Source organism: Brassica napus, chromosome A3 (assembly GCF_020379485.1).
Source record: "Brassica napus cultivar Da-Ae chromosome A3, Da-Ae, whole genome shotgun sequence".
Classification (NCBI taxonomy): Eukaryota; Viridiplantae; Streptophyta; class Magnoliopsida; order Brassicales; family Brassicaceae; genus Brassica; species Brassica napus.
The window spans coordinates 31,774,271-31,796,650 of NC_063436.1; the positions used below are offsets into that span (position 1 = coordinate 31,774,271).

Below are 22,380 nucleotides of genomic sequence, written 5' to 3' on the forward strand. Positions count from 1 at the left end.
ACAACAAAAACCTCCTGACCTTTTAAAAACAATACAAATCTCAAAAGCTATCATTCTTGCTTCAAATTTTAAACTTATACAAATACCTCAAGTTAATGGTGATTATCCATGCATTTACTTTCAACAAAAATTATGCGCAACGTTGAAATAATCCAGGTATGCATCTATTATGCTACAAGAAATCAGCCGAGATGAATTCCACATTCCCACTCCCAGGACCAAACTAAAATATCTTTCAAATGTTAGCTCAAGTCAGCCCAAATGCCACCCGCACACACAAAAAATATACTTGACTTAAGAAACACTCAGCCTCACCTGAGAACATACTCATTTGCACGCACCCTAACAAGGTGAAGCAGAACTTGCTATTAGACGTACCTACACCCAACGCCATGGTAAAAAAGCCTCATGGGGCCAACGGGCTTGAAAGCATCAGACTCAGGTAAAACAAACACTATACAAAACTAAAATAAATCATCTATAATCACCCGAAAGAATTGTTATGCATAACAATCAAACAAACATGACAAAACTAAAATAGATCATCTATAATCACCCGAAAGAATTGTTACACATAACAATCAAACAAATATGACAAAACTATAAAATACAATACATTAAATCATCGTACCAACTTTACATAAAGAAAAACCCATGAAACCCAAATCAATAGGAAAAATAGTTAACAACAATATAAAAAATAGTAGTTATTCATACTTTATATTTTCTTCAATGAAAAATTGAAATGGAAATCAAATAGGAATATAAATTATTACAATCACCAAAAAATTTAATATAATAATTTTGTGTTCTCTAACAAAAAACAATGTTAGTGTTTTTTTTGTAACTTATGTTAGTGGTCTTTCCAATTCAAACCAACAAATTTAATAAAATTTACAATTTGATCTTAGAATAAAAATAAATTATATTTATTATTCCTAATATAAAGTAAATTTCAAATGTTTTATAAAATTAAAAAAAAATTAATATAAAATAGTTTTAATGTAAACTCACCCGCCCGTAGGGCGGGCCAACCCCTAGTACTATATTAAAAAGGATACTAATATTTTGAAATTGGAAAAACCTAATGACCCACACTTATTTTATTTTAATTAGAACATTTCAAAATTCTATCTAGATATTTTATTACCTTCTACTTTAAATTTTAATCATAACTATAATATATAACTTAATGTAACCAAGAAAATAACATTATCAAAACTACAGGAGGATCCACGCAAAAGAGGAAGCGAGGCCGACCACGTGGTTCACTTAATAAACCAAAAGGTATATATTTACTACCCAAAATATATAATCCTAAGACAAATTGTCTTATCCCAATGATTAAACTGTGTACATTTTCAGTTCATCTGGTAAATGACCGACCATCATTCAAACCAACATATTACGACTGTAAGTATATATGGATCATATTATTATATCTTAAACCAAACTTATTCATCAAACAAACTAACTTCCCAGACTTAATTTAACAGGTGGCTGTGATGACTGCGACTCTTACAGTAAGAAATAATACTAACATGTGTATCTATCATGCTATATTCTTTTAACCTAACCACTATTAATCTTAATAGTCAAGCAGAAAAATGCACGTAATATGAGAAAGGCCATTTTGCTATCCAAACGAACGTCGGCATCGTCACGAGGTATGCACAATGGCTGATAAAATCTATTTCGATTTATTACATTTCTAATTCAAATTTACGTTGTTTCTATATAGATACAAATGCTCCACCAAATCCACAAGGAACGCGTCGCACTCAACCAAAAAAGAAAGGTGCATACTACTTAAGCCCCTACAGTCTCCCAGAAATATATATATATATATATATATATATATATATATATATTTAATTTCTAAAACATATTTTTCAGCGTAATGGTGTTCCCAAAAATCAACTAAAATCAAATTTCGAAACAAATTCATTTTAACAAATAATTTTTTAAAAAACAAATATTACCGAAGAAAAAAAAATAAAAAACTTTTTTACCAAAATATAAAAAATAATAATTCCTAACCCTCTGTTAAACTCTTAATATTCAAATAAACTATGATTTAACAATTAGTAATAAACATTTTCCAGAAAAAGGTTCAACATCCCGACTAGCTGAAAACTGAATCGTACCATGCTCAAAATGTAGTGCATTAATGTGGACTTCTGAAAGCACTGCTACAGACCCACGAACAGGTGAACCAACTTTCACCCTTTGCTGTAACCATGGCCAAATCAAGCTTCCACCGATCAACCAGCCGCCAGCCCTGTTAGAAAAACTTCTTCAAACCAGATGGTTTCGAGATACTATCCGAGTCTATAATTCTGTCCTTGCTTTTACATCCGTTGGAATGAAAATGGATTATAGTGTCGTCCACGCACCTGGTCCTTATACTATACGGATCCAAGGTCAAACCCACCACAGAATTGGCTCGCTCATACCGCGACAAGGCTGTCTCCCAGAATATCTCCAGCTTTACATATTTGACACGGCCAACGAACTCAAAAACCGCCTAAACGCGATGGGGCAAACCTCAACAGAAGGTAATCTTGATGAGTCAACGTTAGCCCTCCTCATCGAGATGATTGACGAGAACAATTGTCTAGCAAAGGTCTTTCGTCGTGCACGAGACCACTACGAAAGCGTCGGGTCAGAGTTTACTATTAGGTTAGTCCAAGATAAAGGGAAGGGTAAAGAATACGATCTTCCAACTACAAGCGAGGTGGCAGGTCTTATCGTGGGGGATATGACATCAACAATTGGAGAACGAGATATAGTGGTTCAGTTTCAATCTGACACTTTACAGCAGATACGTGACGATCACCCTCTATATATGAGCCTCCAATACCCTCTTTTGTTTCCGTATGGTGAATATGGATTTCACCCAGAAATTCCTCTGCATCTTGAGACAGGCACTTCAAGAACAAGGCAATTCGTGACCATCCGTCAATACTACGCTTCTCTAATCCAAACACGTCCTAACCAAGGAATGACGTTGATTAAAGGCGGTCGTCTCCTTCATCAATTTATTGTGGACGTCTATACAGCGATTGAAGAAGACCGACTGAGGTGGGCGAGAAATAACCAAGAAATCTTGCGGGCTGAGCTCTACAGCAATGTCCTTGATGCTGTAAGCAAAGGCGACACTGATGCTAAAATTATTGGCCAGAGATTTATACTCCCGCCAAGTTTCACCGGAGGCCCCCGGTACTTAGTTGAGAAATACCACGATGCTATGGCTATTTGCAGAGAATTCGGCAATCCAGAATTGTTTATCACGATGACGGCCAATCCCAACTGGAGCGAGATTAAAGAACATCTTCAGAAATACGGTGGAGATTCCCCTAATGATAGACCAGACATTGAATGTCGGGTTTTTAAGATGAAGCTAGATCAACTGCTCAAGGATTTCAAAGCAGGAACCTTTTTCAAGCCATACAAGGCAGCTCTCCACCGAATAGAATTTCAAAAAAGAGGCCTCCCTCATGCACATATATTACTGTGGTTAGGAAACTCTACCAGAACACCGAGTGCAGAGGAAGTGGATGAAATAATTTCAGCCGAGCTCCCCAACAAAGATGAAGACCCAGTTGCTTACGACTTAGTCATAAAACACATGATCCACGGTCCATGTGGGCTATTCAATCCGAAGTCACCATGTATGGAAAACAATGTGTGCACGAAAAAGTATCCTCGGCCGAATAACGATAACACTTCCATTGACAAATCCGGGTATGTGTTATATCGTCAACGCCGAACCGATGATACGTGTACACTAAAGGCTGGAGCTGTACTAGACAACACTTACGTCGTACCTCATAACATTAAGCTTCTGAAGAAGTATGAAGCTCATATTAATGTTGAATGGTGTAATCGGACAAGTGCGGTGAAATACTTATTCAAGTACATAACCAAGGGCGTTGACCGAGCAACCGCTGTTATTGAGAAAGGAAATTCAGCAACTTCATCCGGCGCCACAGGATCCGGAGGATCAAAAGAGAAAGTCCTAAGGCAACGCAATGAGATCCAAGACTACATCGAAGCCCGGTATTTATCAGCTTGTGAGTCTATGTGGCGCACTTTCGCATTCCACATACACAAAAGAAAACCATCCGTTGAAAAGCTTATCCTTCACTTGGAAGGCGAACATAATATTACGGTTAAATCAACAGACAACCTCGGCCGTGTAATCCACAAACCGGGTATCGAGAAGACGATGTTCACGGAATGGATGGTTTTATGCAGAAGGTCAGCGTTTGCCCGGACACTGACATATGTGCAGATTCCTGAATATTTTGTATGGAACAACAGTGCTAAGGTGTGGACTGAGCGTAAGAAAGGAAAATCCATTGGCCGAGTCGTAGCTGTCCATCCTTCAGCAGGTGATCGATACTACCTGAGGGTCCTCATTAATAAGATTAAGGGTCCTAGAAGTTACGACGAGCTAAAAACATACAACGACGTGAAATATCCTGACTTCAAATCAGTTTGTCACGCACGAGGCCTTTTGGACAATGATGTTGAATGGCTCGAGAGTATGTCGGAGGGTGCTCGAACGGCCAGCCCATACCAGCTTCGTGATATGTTCGTCACATTCCTAAACAACTGCTTCGTTGCAAGCCCTAAAGGACTATGGGAACATTCATGGAAATCAATGAGCGAGGACATACTTCACAAGAGGCAAAGGATCTTAGGCCACGCGAATCTGGAACTGGACGATAATACCCTGGAGCAATACACATTGATAGAAGTTGAAAAGTTGATGCGCATGCAAGATCGCTCCTTAAACGATTTTAAGGATATGCCGAAGATCAACCCTGTTTTTCTCAAGGAATTGGGGAACAGTCTGTGGAACCAGGAAATGGATTATGATGTTGCGGAGGAAACATTAAGACATGACAAGCAGTACAAATTGCTCAATGCTGAGCAACTTGCAATCTATGAATCAGTCTTAAACTCTGTTGATAAGAAAGAAGGAAAATTTTTCTTTGTATATGGCGCAGGGGGCACTGGGAAAACATTCCTATACCAGACTATTATATCCAGACTTCGGTCAAGAAAACAAATTGTTCTACCAGTTGCTTCTTCGGGAATAGCCGCATTGCTACTCCCAAACGGGAGAACAGCTCATTCTCGCTTCAATATTCCATTGAAGCTCGACGAAGATAAGCTTTGCAACATCAAACCAGGTACAATGCTTGCTGAGTTAATTGAGAAAACAGACCTCATAATTTGGGATGAGGCACCTATGACACACAAACATGCTTTCGAAGCATTAGACAAGTCGTTGAAGGACATAATGTCTATCAAAAATCCACCCGCAAAGAATCAGCCTTTTGGCGGCAAAACAGTTATGTTAGGTGGTGACTTCAGACAGATCCTACCAGTCATTCCGCAAGGTAGAAGAGCTGATACCGTACTAGCTTCGATAAGCCATTCATATCTATGGAATAGCTGCCACAAGTTCTCTTTGAAAACAAATATGCGAGTCAATCAGGATGAGAAAGAGTTTTCTGAATGGCTTCTCAGAGTCGGGGAAGGTCGTCTAGGAGAAAAACAAGAATATGAGGAGGATGGGTACCATGACCAACTCATAGATATCGATGAATCATTGATTTGTCAAAGTTTTGTTGACCCATTGAAAGAAGTTGTTGATGCTGCATATGGACAAATCAGCACCCCTATGAATTCCAAGACTTCCTACACCGATACAGCTATCCTCACACCCCGTAACGAAACCGTTGATGAAATCAATGCTTATACCATCTCACGGACCGACGGGGTATCAAGAGATTACTACAGCTCAGACAGCTTTGAGATATCAGATACTACATCAGATCAGAATGATACACTATACTCCATTGAGTATCTTAACTCATTGGAATTCTCGGGTTTGCCTTCCCACAAACTTACTCTGAAAGTTGGTGCCCCAGTTATGCTTCTCAGAAACATAAATCAGAAAAAGGGATTATGCAACGGTACGCGGATGATCCTAACCCACGTTGGTGAACGCGTTCTGAAGGCCGAGATCATCACTGGATCCCACATAGGAGAAGAGGTCTTGATCCCAAGAATTGTGCTTCTGTATGATGAAACAAAATTACCGTTCACATTACGTCGGCGGCAATTCCCTATCAGATTGTGCTACGCAATGACAATCAACAAAAGCCAAGGCCAGAGTTTAAAAGAGGTCATCTTATATCTGCCTCAGCCAGTCTTCTCTCATGGTCAACTTTACGTGGCCCTCTCCCGTGTCACAAGCAAAGCAGGATTAACAATCATCAAAACTGAAGATCCACACCAGCTGAAAGTGAAGAACATAGTCTACAAATAAATATTCAAAGGGCTTCTTCCCGAGACAGGTAATTTTAAATAAATTATTTTTCCCTCCCATCTTTTCCAGAAATCTGATAACATATTATATTCACAGATTAGCAATCTCGAAAATATCGACCAAGCGATGATACAAGCCAATAAAAAGGGACTTACACATAGGTTTACCCCATCTAAACCAGGTACAAAACTTTTAATATAAAAAACAATACTACAATATTCAACTAAACTCATGCTGACTAGGTATTCTTATCCAATTTCAGGTCCTTTATTGCTCAAGACCCTCAAAAAAACTTCTGATCTACAAAAGACTTAATCTGCTTCCTTCATCATCTACTTTACTTACAGTTTTTTTTGCTTTTGGACATTTGCTTAAACTCGATATACAACACACTTTTTGCGTTCATACAATCAACACCAAAATTTAATATGATATTTGGTTCAACATTTTCACAGACAAATAACCCGGGCGTAGCCCGGGAACGAACCTAGTAGAAACTAAACTGTAATTATTGTGGACGCTTACACAACTTTATGTTGAAAAAAAAAAAGAAGTGAAAACTAGTAGAAGTTGGGCATTTGAGTTTAAACTTTTTTTGGGTTACAAATTGTGTTTGGCCCAATAAATGTAAGGTTGAATTAGGTGATCAGAGTGGTTGAGTGGCATAAGAAAATGCAATAAGGTCAAATCATATCAATCTATCGTTATACTTTCTTTTTAAAAAATCCTAGCTTACCTCGACGTGGATACTCATTCTTATGAATATATCACCGATTCTCCTAATAATTTGATCAACAAATAATAATCCAACATGGTATTAATATGTGTTGTAACGTGGATACTCATTCTTATGAATATATCACCGATTCTCCTAATAATTTGATCAACTAATAATAATCCAACATGGGTATTAATATGTGTGTGTATATGTCTGGACAACAGGAAGCGTCAACGATGACTCGGTCTAAATACATGATATATCTATTCTCTATGCAATTCAACAACAAATCCACATGGGGCGATAGAGAATAATATTCTAAAACAACAAATCCATGATTAACGAACGATATACGACCACTAATTAAAAAATAAATCATCACTTTAAAACGACCAACAGAATCCGAATAATAAGAAAACTATTTAATCAAAGAAAATTCAAAAAGTAACAAGTTTCAACCAAACCCCATGTTTTAATTAAATATCATCATTAATCTCTCCTCTTTTGAAAAAAAAAACACTTTGCATTCACTTCACCATCTCTCTCTCTCTCTCTCTCGCCAAAAATGGAGGTTTGTGGATTGCTCTGTTCCTCTCTGTTTTCTCCGTAAACCCTAAAACATTTGTTTCTTGAAATGGCAGGGCTTTGATTTTTTCACCAAACGCTTCTTCCTTCTCATGATCACAGCCTTCTGTTTATCATCATCTTTTGTTCTCAGTCTCCAGGTTCTTTTCTTTCTCTCTATGCCCTTCTCTTTGAAATCTTATAACATGATACCAAGAACTAGTATCAGAGAGGTTGACTTTGACTCTACGATTCACAGTTGGGTGAAACATGTAGTTCCAGCAGCCGATGCGACGCCGGTTTGAGTTGCCAGAGCTGTCCGACCAACCGTAATACCGGGTCTACTTGTTCCCGGATCCGACCTCTCAACCCGACTTCCAAGGTTTGATATCTCAACTTCTTTATTGTTCTTGTTCAGTTTTAGTATTTTTCTTGGGGGTGATGATGAATGGAATGCATGTGGTTTTGATGATGAGTAGGTGAATGGTTTGCCGTTTAACAAGTACTCATGGCTAACAACACACAATTCGTACTCAATCACGAGTGCAAAATCAACAATTGGCTCCTTTATCATTTCTCCAAGGAATCAAGAAGACTCAATCACTAATCAGCTTAAGGTCTCTCTCTTTCATTCTCATACTTAGATTTTCTTTTGGACAAGTTCCGTAATAGAACTATTCTTTGCTAATTTAAGAATCTGACTTACTTTGCAAGTTGTTGTTGCTTAGGTTTGAATAAAAGACAATGTAGCTTTATTAGTTGGTGGCTTTGTAATGAAACTTTTTTGATGAAAGATCAACTTTATAATACTTTTCCACCTATCTCCTGTGTATTTTGCCATTTATCTAGATAGAGATGAGTTTACCCCAATGTATTAGTCTAAAATAGCATTTCTTAAAATATAGAATAAAGATAAAGATTGTTGACAACAAAATAAATAAATAAAGATTGCTATTTTTTAGAAGAAGAAATAGAAATGGGTAGGGTAGGACTAGCTTTAACTCTAAATTTTATTATAGAGGCAACAATAACAATGGGTTGGAGATGCTTTAAGCCGAATCAAAAAACAGATCACAACTCAAATAATTGACTTTTTGTTCTTTGTTGTTGCAGAATGGTGTGAGAGGGATTATGCTGGATGTATATGACTTTAGAAACGATATATGGTTGTGTCATTCAGCAGGAGGGACATGCTTTAACTTCACAGCCTTTGTAAGTTGTATTTGAAAGACATCAATGACTTTCTTTAATGATTAAGTTAGGCTTTAACGTGTATTAACGTTGCAGCAACCAGCTGTGAATGCACTCAAAGAGATCAATGACTTTCTTGAATCAAACTTATCTGAGATTGTTACCATCATCCTTGAAGATTATGTTACATCTTCACGAGGTTTGACTAAGGTATATACTACATTTGACACATAATGTTTTTATAGTTTGTAATATATATAATGCCGAGAATCAATCATGTTCTTTCTTGTGATCAAGGTGTTCAAAGCATCTGGACTGAGTAAGTTCCTGTTTCCGGTTTCGAGAATGCCTAAAGACGGTAAGGACTGGCCTACGGTAGATGATATGGTGAAGCAAAACCAAAGGCTTGTGGTTTTCACTTCCAAGAAGGGTAAAGAAGCTTCTGAAGGTTTTGCTTACCAGTGGGATTACATGGTTGAAAATCAATGTGAGTTTCTTGAAAATTAAACATAAAATCTTGATTTGTGACCAGCCTTACCAAGATTTTATGTTTATGTAGATGGTAATGATGGAATGAATGATGGATCATGCACGAACCGAAATGAGTCGCCTCCATTGGATACAAAGTCTCGTTCCTTGGTTCTACAAAACTACTTTATAACCAATCCGAATGCAACGCAAGCGTGCGCGGATAATTCATCGCCGTTGATCAAAATGATGACAACTTGTCATGAAGCAGCTGGTAAAAGGTGGCCTAACTTCATAGCGGTTGATTTTTACCAGGTGCTTCTTTGATATTCTACAAGCTTTGTTCGTTTAAAGAATGTCTTAGTGCTAATTGATGTGTTAATGGCAGAGGAGTGATGGTGGAGGAGCTGCAGAAGCTGTAGATGCAGCAAACGGTCGTCTAACATGTGGTTGTGACAGTTTAAGCCTTTGCAAGGTATAGTTTACATTACCATACAAAGATATTCTTCTTCCTTTAGATTAGTCTTTTTGGTTACATAATACTGAGATAATTATGATGAATGTGTTATGTATACATATATACAACAGACAAATGCAACTTTTGGAACATGTGATGCTCCTCCTCCTAAGGCAGCTCCAAAGCCAGCACCAGGAGGAGAGTCTACACGAAATCCTAGCGATCTTCCGGCTGGTAGTGCTGTTCATACAGGAACAGGATTGTCATCTCTTGTTATGATCTCTGTGGCTACTCTCTTGTTGTGGTGGTAGTTTTGTCATTGAGCTAAAGTATTTTTAATATGACACAAAATTTATTTAATTTTCCCACATGTAATGAAATTTTTATTTTGTGACGTGAAACAAACTGAGGAATGTTGATGACTAGAAATCTTTTGATATAATGTGGTCTTGTAAAAAGAGTGTATGGACTCATGAAGTCATGGGTACATGTATAACTCTGCGTTAACCCACATGGTACAAAACAATGGGGTAAACATGAAAATTCTCCAATAACATTTCAGAAGCTCTTGCAACACGTTGTGGTACCACATAAGCTCTTTCGATCCATTGAATGGATGACGCGACAACAAAGTAATGTAGTCATGATAAGTTTTTCTTTTGGTGATTTTGTTTGGAGACGTTTACGTCTAGGAGTACTTTCCTATTGTTTTTTGCATGTTCACATACTTTGTGAATGAGGTGTACTTTTTCCCTTACTTTAACTATTTTACTCCCCAAAAAACTCTTTTGATGGACAACTTTTTAACCTTGGTTAAGTCTAAAGAGGTTAAGCAACTTTCTTGGAGATTGTCGTTACATGGGCTGGTCCCAATTAAATGGGTAAAAATTGATAGTACATGAAACAGGCATATTATTTGCTAGCCGTTAGATGAATATATTTTAGGAAAAAATCGGACAGTTCTCGTTGAAAGCAGTACAACGATGCTTTAAGCGGTAAAGTAGGTTTATTATGGTCAAAGTCGGTGTGGTCATAAGGATAGGTTTTTGCACATTTTTTGGTTATGGTCAAAGTTGGTGTGGTCACTCCGGCGACTTCTTTGTCTAACAGCACCACCAGTCCAACGATGCTTTAAGCGGTAAAGTAGGTTTATTATGGTCAAAGTTGGTGTGGTCATAGGTATAGGTTTTTGCACTTCTTTGTCTAACAGCACCACCAGTCCAGCTTGACCACGTCTTGTCTCGTCCTCCACCATCAAGCTTTTCTGCTCCTCCTTCACGCTCTGCCACCGGCAACGAGGAGATCAATGATTTGTCACGCCACCACCACCAATTAGTCACGCCATCACCTTCCGTTATAACATCACCATTTTATACATGTACTTCTTCTAACTTCGTATCGACGGAGAATCGGCGAACAAGACGGGATGAAACTAGAGCTGCGGCAAGGAGAGATTAATCAACGACATTTATGGTTTTTTAAAGGATATAGTAATTTGAGATTGTCTGAGAGGATTGTGTTGAGTAATCGGAGATCTGAGAGGATCTCGGCGGGTTAAACCGTCGACGTAGAGATGTGGCGGGGAAGGAAAATCAGCGACAATTAGAGTTGGTGAAAAGCAGGAGACGAGAGAGAGAGAGAGAAGAGAAAATAAAATTTGGTAAAGAAGTAAATTGGGTTGTGAGTAAAAAATAATAAATTTAACTATGGTAAGAAGAGTTAACTAGAATAGTCATGGTTTTAGGGTAGTTCAGTCATTTGAGTACAGTAAAGTACTCCACATGTAGAGAGTATGTCTAGATGATATGGAAGAAGGAAAAAGTATGTGTGAATGTAAAATTTTCTTTTGTTTGTTGTGTGTGTAAAAGATTGAATCTTTTTCGTTTTTACTTTAGCTCAAGGATTGTTGAAGTTTTTGTGCTTACTTGGCTTATCTAGATTGAATGTGACACTAGTACAGATTCAGTGGCAGGTGAGGCTACACGTGATCGAAATGTGAATACCAACAGCTTTCATACAAATAAGTATGATGATTTAGCAGCAACTAACGACGACCATCCCAACATTTATAAAGATAATATTGTTAAAAAGCAACAAGACGGTTGGTATTTTGGGATTGTGATCAATAGAGAAGGTGATGATGAAGACCATGTCAATAGTGATAATGGGATGAGGAGGCAGGAAAAGAGGGCTGCTGATGTGCTATCTAAACATGCTATAGATTTTTTTTTTTTTTGAAACACAACTAACTTTCATTCATCAACTTTCTTGAATACAAATACTAGAGGGAATTATCCATCCTCTTTGATAAAAAGCATAAGATACAATAACAGACCAAATTAAGAAAGATAAATCTTCAAAGGAAGATGACAGCGAATTCAAGACAAAGCTTGGATGCGTCGATGGGGCATACCCGACAGAGCCGGACAGCTGAAACTTAGTCACATAATGTGACGTTGAGGGCCAACCCTCACCTGCTAGACAACACATGGTAATCTCGGTTGCATCTTCTGGCCCCGTACAGACCGCTACGCAAGATAACAAACCGGTGATAAAGCTGAAGCCGAAGCTCGGCAGCGAAGCCGAGAAAACATCTTCTTCCATGGGAAGAAGGTATGGTGGAAAAATCCTCTCTTCAAAAGACGAGCAAGAGTGAAATGGAAACGGTCTCGGTGAATCCACCGATAAACTCTTCTTAACAAGATAATATGCTATTATACGCAAAAGTAAGGCCCCCGTGAACCCACCGGAAATCCTTATCAAACAAGTCAATACCAAAACCACATTTTTCAATAAAATCAGTACAGTCGGTACCTTCAAAAGCAGTACCGTATTTCTTGGTTCTGTGTAACTGGTTTGTGGGCTATAACAATAAGGGAGATTAGCAGTCCAGGCCCAATTAGTGATCACCCTTGGCCCAACCCAAGACGATTGATTGAGAGACGGGAACGAGTGGATACAGACGTCAGGGATGGAAACTCCGGCGGCGATGGATACGCGGCCGTCTAGCCAGGGATGGTGCGCTTCAGCAAGCGGCGAGCTTGGACCACCGGAGAAGATGGGTCCTACAAACAAACAGAGAGGAAGAGCGGCACAGTGGATCTCCTCGGAATCCCGGAGAGGACCGTCAACTTCTGCGTTTGTCAAGCTGGATCTGGTGGGAGAAGTTCGGGAGTGGCTCGACCTTATCAGGTAGCACGATATCGGTACTGAATCCTTGGAAAACAGTGGAACTCCACATACACAAGGGTATAGATTACCGCGACCGGGCACTAGATGTGGTAGAGAAGGTGGAAACGGCCGACAACACTGTCGAGGCGTAGATCTAAAGGTTTGGGGGTGACTGAAGCTGACCGGCATGATGGAGAAGCAGGGAGACCCCAAGAAGGTCACGGATCTGGAGCCCTAGACTCCGAAACGAAGCCACGAGCGGCGGAAACGATTAGAACATGGTGGTGAGCGATCTGAAGACGATGAGTAGCAGGAGATAGAGTTTAGGGCCCGACGCCGGCGGCCAGAGGCCTCACCGGCGTCGAGAGAGATGATGTTTGTCGGCTTCTCGATTTTCGGGCCCGAGAGAGAATTAGGGCGAACTACTAGTGAATTAGCAAACATGCTATAGATAGTCAACAAGATGTTGTATATTTCTAGATACCACCTATTTGGTTGGTAAACTATTTGTATTGGCTTTTCACAGTTTTAGTAAAAATATTTGTTGTTCAGAAAAAAAAATCAACTAACCGTTTGATCGGTGATGACTGGGCATTTTGCATGTCACGAAGTGAATTGATGCCAAATCCACCAAGTTTCTAGTTTTTACGGCTACTTGATGATAATTTTTTGTATCTAAAAACATCTATTATATCCAATATTTTCTACGTTATAGAATTTTTTTTTGTATCTAATAGTATCAAAATATATCTAAAATTCTATACGTTATAGGATTTCTTTTTGTACAAATAAATAAAACTTACATATCTATGTAATTGTTATAGTGATGCAAATTAATTTACTTAGTATCAGAAGTCTTGTTGATGTAAATAAACATAAAACAACATCAATTTTATTAGCACACAAGCATTATTAATAAAGTCACTAGGTAGAGAAACTTAACACACGGAATTAAAAAGCATAAACTAGACGCACTTAATTATCCGAGGATAAGAAACACATCGACATCGATCTTCTTTATTCTTCATCATCAACATCACAATCATTGGTAGCGTCACTAATTATCTCCAACACTAGCATGCAAATCCATAGCGCGCTTTAGGAACACAAAGGCTTGAACCGCTAAAGCCATTATATCTTTCTCATTAGGTGAACTGCAAGACCTGACAAGATTCATTTCATACCCCAAATACAGCCTTGAAAGATCCTCATAGGTATGTGTGACGGGGAAGCCATCATCCTCAACGTCCAAGATCCTCCCGTCGCTGAGTGGTAATTTTAATTCCTCAAGAATGCGCCTCTGGTGATCGGTATGCCAACCAACAAGCTTAGAGATGCTTCCTTCTTCTATTGCCAAGATCTCAGGAGAGAGCCTATCTACGCCCTTGCTCAAGTTGTAAACCAGACAGTCGTCTCGGGCTGCCAAGGCCATGAGCTTTGAACTTCCAATGGTCACGTAAATCCCGATGAAATCGTCGTGTATTCTCATCGTCGCTGGAGATCTCAGCCATTCGTTTAAAACAGAAGCTCGGTTAGTGTACGTGACATGGAGACTCTGATTGCCGTCGATGGAGACTTGGTACATCGTCTTGTCTTGCATGTCTTCTGTTCTGTTGATTTGCGGAAAGGTTGAAGAAAGCACCTATATATATATATATATATATATATATATATATATATATCACTACAAGAAAACAGGGGGATTCTGATGGCCGAAATCGTCGGAAATTCGTCGGAAAATGCCTATTCCGACGAATTTATGACGAAAGCGTTCGTCGGTATCATTTCGTCGGAAAAAAAGAATTCATTGGAATTTCGTCAGACTTTCCGACGACTTTCTGACGAATACCGAGAAATGTCATTCTGACGAACTTCCGACAATATTCCGATGCGGACACACGAGACCAGAGTTCATCGGAAAAACTATATACCGACGGAGACGGATCCTCCGAAGATACCGACGAACAGGGGCCTCGGTAAATACCGACGAACTATGATTCGTCGGTAAATACCGACGGACTATGATTCGTCGGTAAATACCGACGACTCAACATTCGTCGGTAATTTCCGACGAATTATAGTTCGTCGGTATTTACCGACGAATCATAGTCCGTCGGTATTTACCGAGGCCTCAGTTCGTCGGAATATGTCAATTTTAATACGAATTAATTTTGCATTTTTATATATTTTTTTTATATGAAAAATTAATTAATAAATAAATAAAATCTGAAATTTAAAACTAATAATATTATAGAATTTAAATTCATACAAACCGAAATAGAAAAAAAAATTCAGAAAATTTAAAATTCATGCAAAACGGAAAAAAAAACATTCAGACAGTTTTAAAAAGCTGAAAAAAACTAAGAACTCGAAGACATCAAACGATCTAGCTTCTGCATTATCTCGGCGTTGAACTTCTTCTGGGATGCCAGCTCAGCAAGGATAGTGGCATTCTCCGAACGGATAGTGGCATTCTCAGAAAGGATAGTGGTGTTCTGCTCCTCCAAGGCCCCAATCCGTTCATCTTTGTCATGTAGCTCCTCGAGAATCATGGGATCGGCATACGGAGCTTGCGAAGAAGACGCCGGATACGAAGAAGCACGGCGGGCCAACCCAACTAAACGGCCTCCTTTCCTTTTAGGAACCGCCTACAAAAATATTTAAAGTTAGTAAATATGGACAAATTAGTAATCGACATTATAAAAAAAAAATATTAATAAAAAAAATTACCTTTTCAACCATCTCATTTATTTGCAATAGGGACAAGTTGGTTGAAGCTCCCGTAGAATCGCCGTCATCAGAGAGAGGCTGAGATTGAGTTGCTATTTCAGCTTCCACCAAATCAACGACACCTTTGATCACGAGATCCTGAATTTGACCCGTCTTCTTGTTAGTGTGAGCCACCTTAATGAGTTGGAGACGATCAACGGGATTACCGTCATTTTCTTCGATGTAAAAAACCGCCATTATTAGCCAAGGAATATATAAAATATTTATTTAAAAAATATAAAGATAAATAATTAAAAAAAACTTACAAGTTCATCTTCCTTAGTAGACATAGAGCAAGCGCCGAGGTTGTGCACATACATACCTTTCCCACCACGATCGCTCTTCCGGTTCTTGGAGTTCCTAGAAGACGTCTCTGCAGTTTCTTCCTTCTCCCAATGAGCTATCAACTGCTCCCACACCGTCCCGTTGATGAACCGTGGCCTCTTGTTCTTCTGCCAAACTGTCTTCCACGCGTTTATCTGCTTCGTATAAGAGTCCATGGCCTTTTCGTTGAATTTCTTACGGACTGTTTCCGTGAGATCGGAGTGCCAGTTGAACTCTTTCTACAAAACAAACATAATTTAATAAGTAAATATATTTTAAAAAATGTAAATACTTTAAAAAAATGAAGAAGAGTTTACCGCAAACTGACGAAACCACAACTCTCGTTCTTCGAAAGGAATCACACTCCACTTTGAATATCCAAAACGAAGCATGGAGTACATCATCTGGTTGATGCTCCTGCTAATGCCATTTTTCGACTTGGTGAACCTTTAAAAAAAATACAAGTTAGTTAACAAGTTAATTAATGGAAAAAAACATAATACTACAAATAAAAAAAAATACTAACCAAGTGCTATGTCCTCGTCGTGGGTTGGGATGGAGAACCGGGAGATGCTCTCGACCTGGTTGTTGAACCAATAGATCAACTGGCATGACCCCCGGATCCTGTTGAGCAGCAGCGGGAGGGGCAGCGGGAGCTGGAGCGGGAATATATGCGGGAACCGAGTTTTGTTCGTGAGACGATCCCGATGCACGGGAACTGCTCACCGAACTACGTTGAAGACGGGCTGCGGGGCGGGGTACATCCTCGGACCTAAAAAAAAAATTAATACATCAAAAATCTTTTCAAATCATTTCTATTTTTAATGTTTTCATTTATATATTTACAAAAGGTTTTATAAACGTTTAAAAAAAACAATTAAACCTTTTATTATACATAGTTAATTAAGGAAACCAAATAACTTGGTAAATTATATTATCTTTTCAAAATAAAATTTAAAAATAAATAAAAATAATATATAAAAACGAATTCAAAAAAAAAAAATGTTGTCAACAAAACACTAAACCCTAAACCCTAAACTCTAATACTAAACCCTAAACTCAAATCCTAAACCTTAAACCCTTGGGTAAACCCTAAACCCTTGGAAAAACACTAAACATGTTGTCAACAAAACACTAAACCCTAAACTCTAATCCTAAACCCTAAACCCTTGGGAAAACCCTAAACCCTTGGGAAAACCCTAAACCCTTGGGTAAACCCTAAACCCTTAGGTAAACCCTAAACCCTTGGAAAAATACTAAACATTTGGATAAATTCTAAATTATAAATCTTAAACACTAAACTCTAAATCTTAAAAACAAATATTTTTTTTAAATAATCTTTTTTTAGAACTATTGTTATTTTTATTTATTTAATATTTTATTTTTTATTTTAAAAGCATAATATAATTTGGCAAGTTATTTTGTTTCCTTAATTAAAAGATACTAGATCTAAAATGACAATTTTCTATTGGTTCACCCCTAGGGTGAACCCAAGAAAAAGTCAAGTTTAAGAGATAGAAAAAAGCGAGATATATATAAATCCAAAACTGAAAGTAGCACAAAATAGTAATTAACGTGAAAGATGAACCCACCCGAGGAAGTGATTCATTAAGAGGAGGAGCATAACGACACGTCTCACCCATCATTAGGCAGATACTAGCCTCCATTACAGTTTCACTGATCTGTTGCATTCTGGCCGAAGGACTGGTATCCGCCCAATCAGCGCTCGGCTCATGGACCGGAGCCCCATAAACCATAACGCTAAAGAACCCAAGTCCCTCATTGGGTTGAGGAGGGGGAATAGCTCGGATGTCCGTCAGTCTTCCAAGAGAGAGTCTTCGATTCCTCCACCTTAGCTGCTCGTTATAACCGTCCGTACGCCAACCGTAGCAGGTGCAGACATCCCTGAGGAACAACATAGTCTCGAGACAGGCCATAACTGAACCGTTGTTGAAAGACGATACATCGTAGCCTTGTGCAGACGGTAAGAAAACTATAACCGTAACGGTCTTGTCCGTGTACAGCAACACCAACAGGGAAAAACCTGTCGCACTCCTCTACTTTATACTGAGCTATCCATTCTTCAAAAACACCAGGCTCTCCCGTGACGGTGACACGGTACGAGATCGTCGGCGTAATGCTGACTTGGTACACCTTCGAATTTCTAGGCACGCCATCGACCACAACATCGATCATAGGAACGAGAAAAGCAGCCATGGCTCAAGAAATTTAAAGTTATGTGGAAAGAGGATAGTGAAACAAATATGGGAGTGAAGAAAATATGAAAATACTAATCGCCGTCTCGAGAGAAGCCGCGAAGCCCCGTCGAGAGAGAACGCCCCGTCGAGTGAGAAGCCCAATGAATCGCCGTCGAGAGAGAAGCCCTAAGAAGAAGAAAGTGAATCTCGGACGCACATCAATTTTGCTCTACCAGTTTATCATCAACGGCGTGCAACATGCCACGTGGTTCGTAAGGACGCAAGCCAAAACTTCTTAATTAAGCGTCGTCCCGAATGTTTTCCTCTTTTTTCATTTAAATTTCTACCCCTTATTCGTAGGACTTTTGGCTAAGAAGTGCCGATAATCTTGCTCTTATATAGCGGAAAAAGTACTGCAACATTAATAATTAATTAATTACTTGTTTCTCGTACCTAACAGCACCAACAAATGGTCAAATTAGATATTGTTGTTATATCCACCTAATTAAGCATAATACGTACCTACTAAGAGTTGTGAAGCTTCTTCTACGTCCACACCAATTTGTATGATTAATTGTTTGTTACATATTGTTTCTTTTTTTGAGTGTTTATGTTAAATTTATTCACTAAAGAAACTTTTTACAATGACTGTAACTTATGTTTGAGAGATTGAAGATCAATAATCTGTAAATAGCTTTTCTAGGTTATGGCTCTTTTCTATTGATGAATTTCATCTCCATAATGGTTCTTTTTATATAGCGCAAAAAAAACATGCAGCTACAATAATTTTCTTGTTTTTCATACCTAACAGTACCAGCAAAAGGTCAAGACATATTTGTATTATACATATATTTATTCTTATATTGGATATCGTTTTTGCAGGATTATGGCAATTTTAAGCTGTTATATCTACCTAATTACGCATGCTAATACGTACCAACTAAGAGTTGTGAAGCTTCTTCCACGTTCACACCTAATTGTTTCTACGTTATGGCTCTTTTTATTATCGAGAGTCGAGAAGAGTACGTACACAGATAACATGAGAGTGAATGGTTCTTTTTGTATAGGCGTAAAAACTGCTACACTAATTTAGGCATTAACCGCAAGAGCTCATCATGAGTTTCATACAAAATAAACTATTATTGTTTTGATTTGTTGCTCATTTAAAATCAGCAAGTCATGATGATGATGATGATACATACTATCATTTAAGTCTTTTAAAAAAGAATGGAGGTTTTCAGAGTAAAAATGTCTCGTGACATTTTTTTTTAATATAAAAATGTCTCGTGACTTTTGTTTTTTTTTTTTAATATAAAACTGTCTCCTGACTTATCCTTTCTTTTTCGTATTTCTCTTTCATTTTTTTTGTTGTCATTATTTTATTAGGGAAAGACTCTTTCAGAGACTGTAGACTAATCATGCCATTATTGTTTTAATTTGTTGCTTATTTAAAAGAGTTATTTTTGTGTTCACCCCCTAGGGTGAACTTCTAGGTTCACCAACCAATAGGATTTCATTATTTCAAATTCGATATCTTTTAGAAAAAGAAATAAAATATTGTCAAGATATATTATGTTTTTAAAATAAAAAGGTTAAAAAAATTAAAAAAAATAGTAGTTAGAGAAAAACGAATTTAAAAAAATTAATATTTTTATTGTCGTCAGCAAAACACTAAACCCTAAATCCTAATCCCTAAACCCTAAATCATAGACCCTATAAACCCTTGGGCAAACTCTAAACCCTTAGATAATTCATAATCTAAATCAAAAACACTAAATCCTAAACCCTTGAGTGTTTAGTGTTTTTGATTTGGAGTTTAAGATTTATCCAAGGGTTTAGGGTGTACCCAAGGGTTTTGGAATTTAGGGTTTAGGGATTCGGGATTAGAATTTAGGGTTTAGTATTTTGCTGAGGACGTTAAAAATATATTTTTTTAATTACTACTTTTTTTAATTAATTTATTTTTACTTTTTTATTTAAAAAATATAATATAACTTATAGCTTGAGAAAATATTTTGTTTTCTTTTTTAAAAGATTTCGAATATGAAATAACACAATTCTATTGGTTGTTGAACTCGAGGTTTACCCGAGGAGATAAATTCAAGAATAAGTCTATTTAAAATCAGCAAGTCATAATAATGATGACACCTATCATTTAAGTCTCTCAAAAAAAAGAAGTTGGGCTTTTTCAGACGAAAAATGTCTGGTGGCTCTGACTTCCCTTTTTGGTATTCTCTTCTATTTTTTTTTAACCGATTTTTCATATTAAAATACTAAAGGAAAAGAAAAAGTTACAAACCTCCTCAGTTTGTATTTTAGAGCCCATCCCATTTTTGAATCTCATATCAATAACATAGAAAAGCCCAGTAACCCAATAAAAAAGCTTAACGATGGAAGCAGCGGATCAACGCGGAGCTGCAGTTGATAGACGGTTTCGTGATCAGGGGAAGACAGCCAAACAGAAGTCGTGTGATTTTAAGTTAGCCATTGCTGCATCATAGTCGAGGATTTTGAAGGATTTGTGTGCCGAAAAGACAAGATTACAATCCCTAATATGCCTGTCAATGAGTCTAGATATCAAATCCGCTGATCTGAAAGTGTTTCGATGCATGCGCCTATGGAGTAGTTTTGATATAATTTTTCCTTCAATTTCCCATTCATAGAAATCCTCTTCCTCATTTAGCAGGATAGTAGTAAGCAAAGCGTTAACCTCAACCTGCCTCTCCGAGCGCGCTGGGGGGTAGATGCCAAGTTCCATGGGATCTCTTGCATCGCTTGTCACATAGCTTGTACAAAAATCCTAAAGCAACAAAGAAGTCATAAGCTGAAATTGGTATTTGTGACCAGCCTTAGCAAGATTTTATATGTGTGTAGATGGTAATGATGGATCATGCACGCACCGAAATGAGTCTCCTCCATTACCACAAAACTACTTTATAACCAATCCGAATGCAACGCAAGCATGCGCGGATAATTCATCGCCGTTGATCAGAATGATGACAACTTGTCATGAAGCAGCTGGTAAAAGGTGGCCTATCTTTGTGCTGATTGAATGTTTAATGACTACAGAGAAGTGATGGTGGAGGAGCTGCAGAAGCAGCAAACGGTCGTCTAACATGTGGTTGTGACAGTTTAAGTCTTTGCAAGGTATAGTTTACATTACCATACAAGACATTCTTCTTGTTACATAACATTGAGATAATGATGAATGTGTTATATATATATATATGTACTACAACTTTTGGAACGTGTGATGCTCCTCCTCCAAAGGCGGCTCCAAAACCAGCAGCAGGAGGAGAGTCTACACGAAATCCGAGTGATCTTCCGGCAGGTCATGCTGTTTCAACAGGAACTGGAGGATTGTCATCTCTCGTTATGATCTCTGTGGCGACTCTCTTGTTATGGTGGTTGTTTGTCATTGAGCTAATGTTTGTTTTGATATGGACACAAAATTATTTAATTTTCCCACATGAAATGAATTTTATTTCTGTAACGTGAAACAAACTGATGAATTTTTGGTGACTAGAAGTTTTTGATATAATGTGGTCTTGTAAAAACATGTATAAGAACTCTGTTTTCAACCCGCATTGATACGCTAATAACATTTCAGAAGCTCTTGCAACACGTTGTGGTACCACATAAGCTCTTTCGATTCATTGAACAAATGACACGACAAAGTCACGTAGTCATGATAAGGTAGGCCCAGTGATATTGTAAGCCACAACTTTTGCAAGTCATACCTCTGTTTCCTCGAAGCTTTCTTTCTTTGCTTATTTTAATCAACATTATTTGTTAGTATATATATACAGCCTCATTGTTGCTTCTTCATCCTCTCCGAAAAGCTTCTGCTATCTTGACGTTCCTCTCTCTCAAGGATTTTCAGGAGCATAGGAAAATCCAGTATGTATATATGGTTGATCCCGCTTTTGCTTTTAAAAAGTTTTTTTTTATCTTGTGTTGTGATGATAATCCGACTTCTATGACCAAATCAACAAGTTTCAACATGGTCACCATCACTCATGCGTTGATAATGTCGATAGAAACTTGTTGGTTTGGATCTTGGAAATCGGATTATCATCACAACACTAGATCTAAAAAAATTTAGAAGCAAGAGGGATCAACCAAATACACATTGTGGATTTTCCTCAAGTGATAAGAAGACTCTTCAAAA

The 22,380-nt window shown here is 37.9% G+C and overlaps 2 protein-coding genes across 2 annotated transcripts; both read left to right on the plus strand.

Moving 5' to 3' along the window:
- Window positions 1-2,371: 2,371 nt before the first annotated feature.
- On the plus strand, window positions 2,372-7,337 carry LOC106447991. Its single transcript, XM_048777126.1, has one exon. The coding sequence runs from the start codon at window positions 2,372-2,374 to the stop codon at window positions 6,347-6,349; it is 3,978 nt and encodes a 1,325-aa protein (XP_048633083.1). The 3' UTR covers window positions 6,350-7,337.
- Window positions 7,338-7,510: 173 nt separating this feature from the next.
- LOC106445508 (PI-PLC X domain-containing protein At5g67130) lies at window positions 7,511-10,186 on the plus strand. Its single transcript, XM_013887075.3, has 10 exons — window positions 7,511-7,638; window positions 7,709-7,792; window positions 7,891-8,013; window positions 8,111-8,248; window positions 8,745-8,843; window positions 8,919-9,032; window positions 9,120-9,309; window positions 9,382-9,605; window positions 9,679-9,765; window positions 9,879-10,186. The coding sequence occupies exons 1-10, from the start codon at window positions 7,633-7,635 to the stop codon at window positions 10,056-10,058; spliced, it is 1,245 nt and encodes a 414-aa protein (XP_013742529.1). The 5' UTR covers window positions 7,511-7,632; the 3' UTR covers window positions 10,059-10,186.
- Window positions 10,187-22,380: the final 12,194 nt, after the last annotated feature.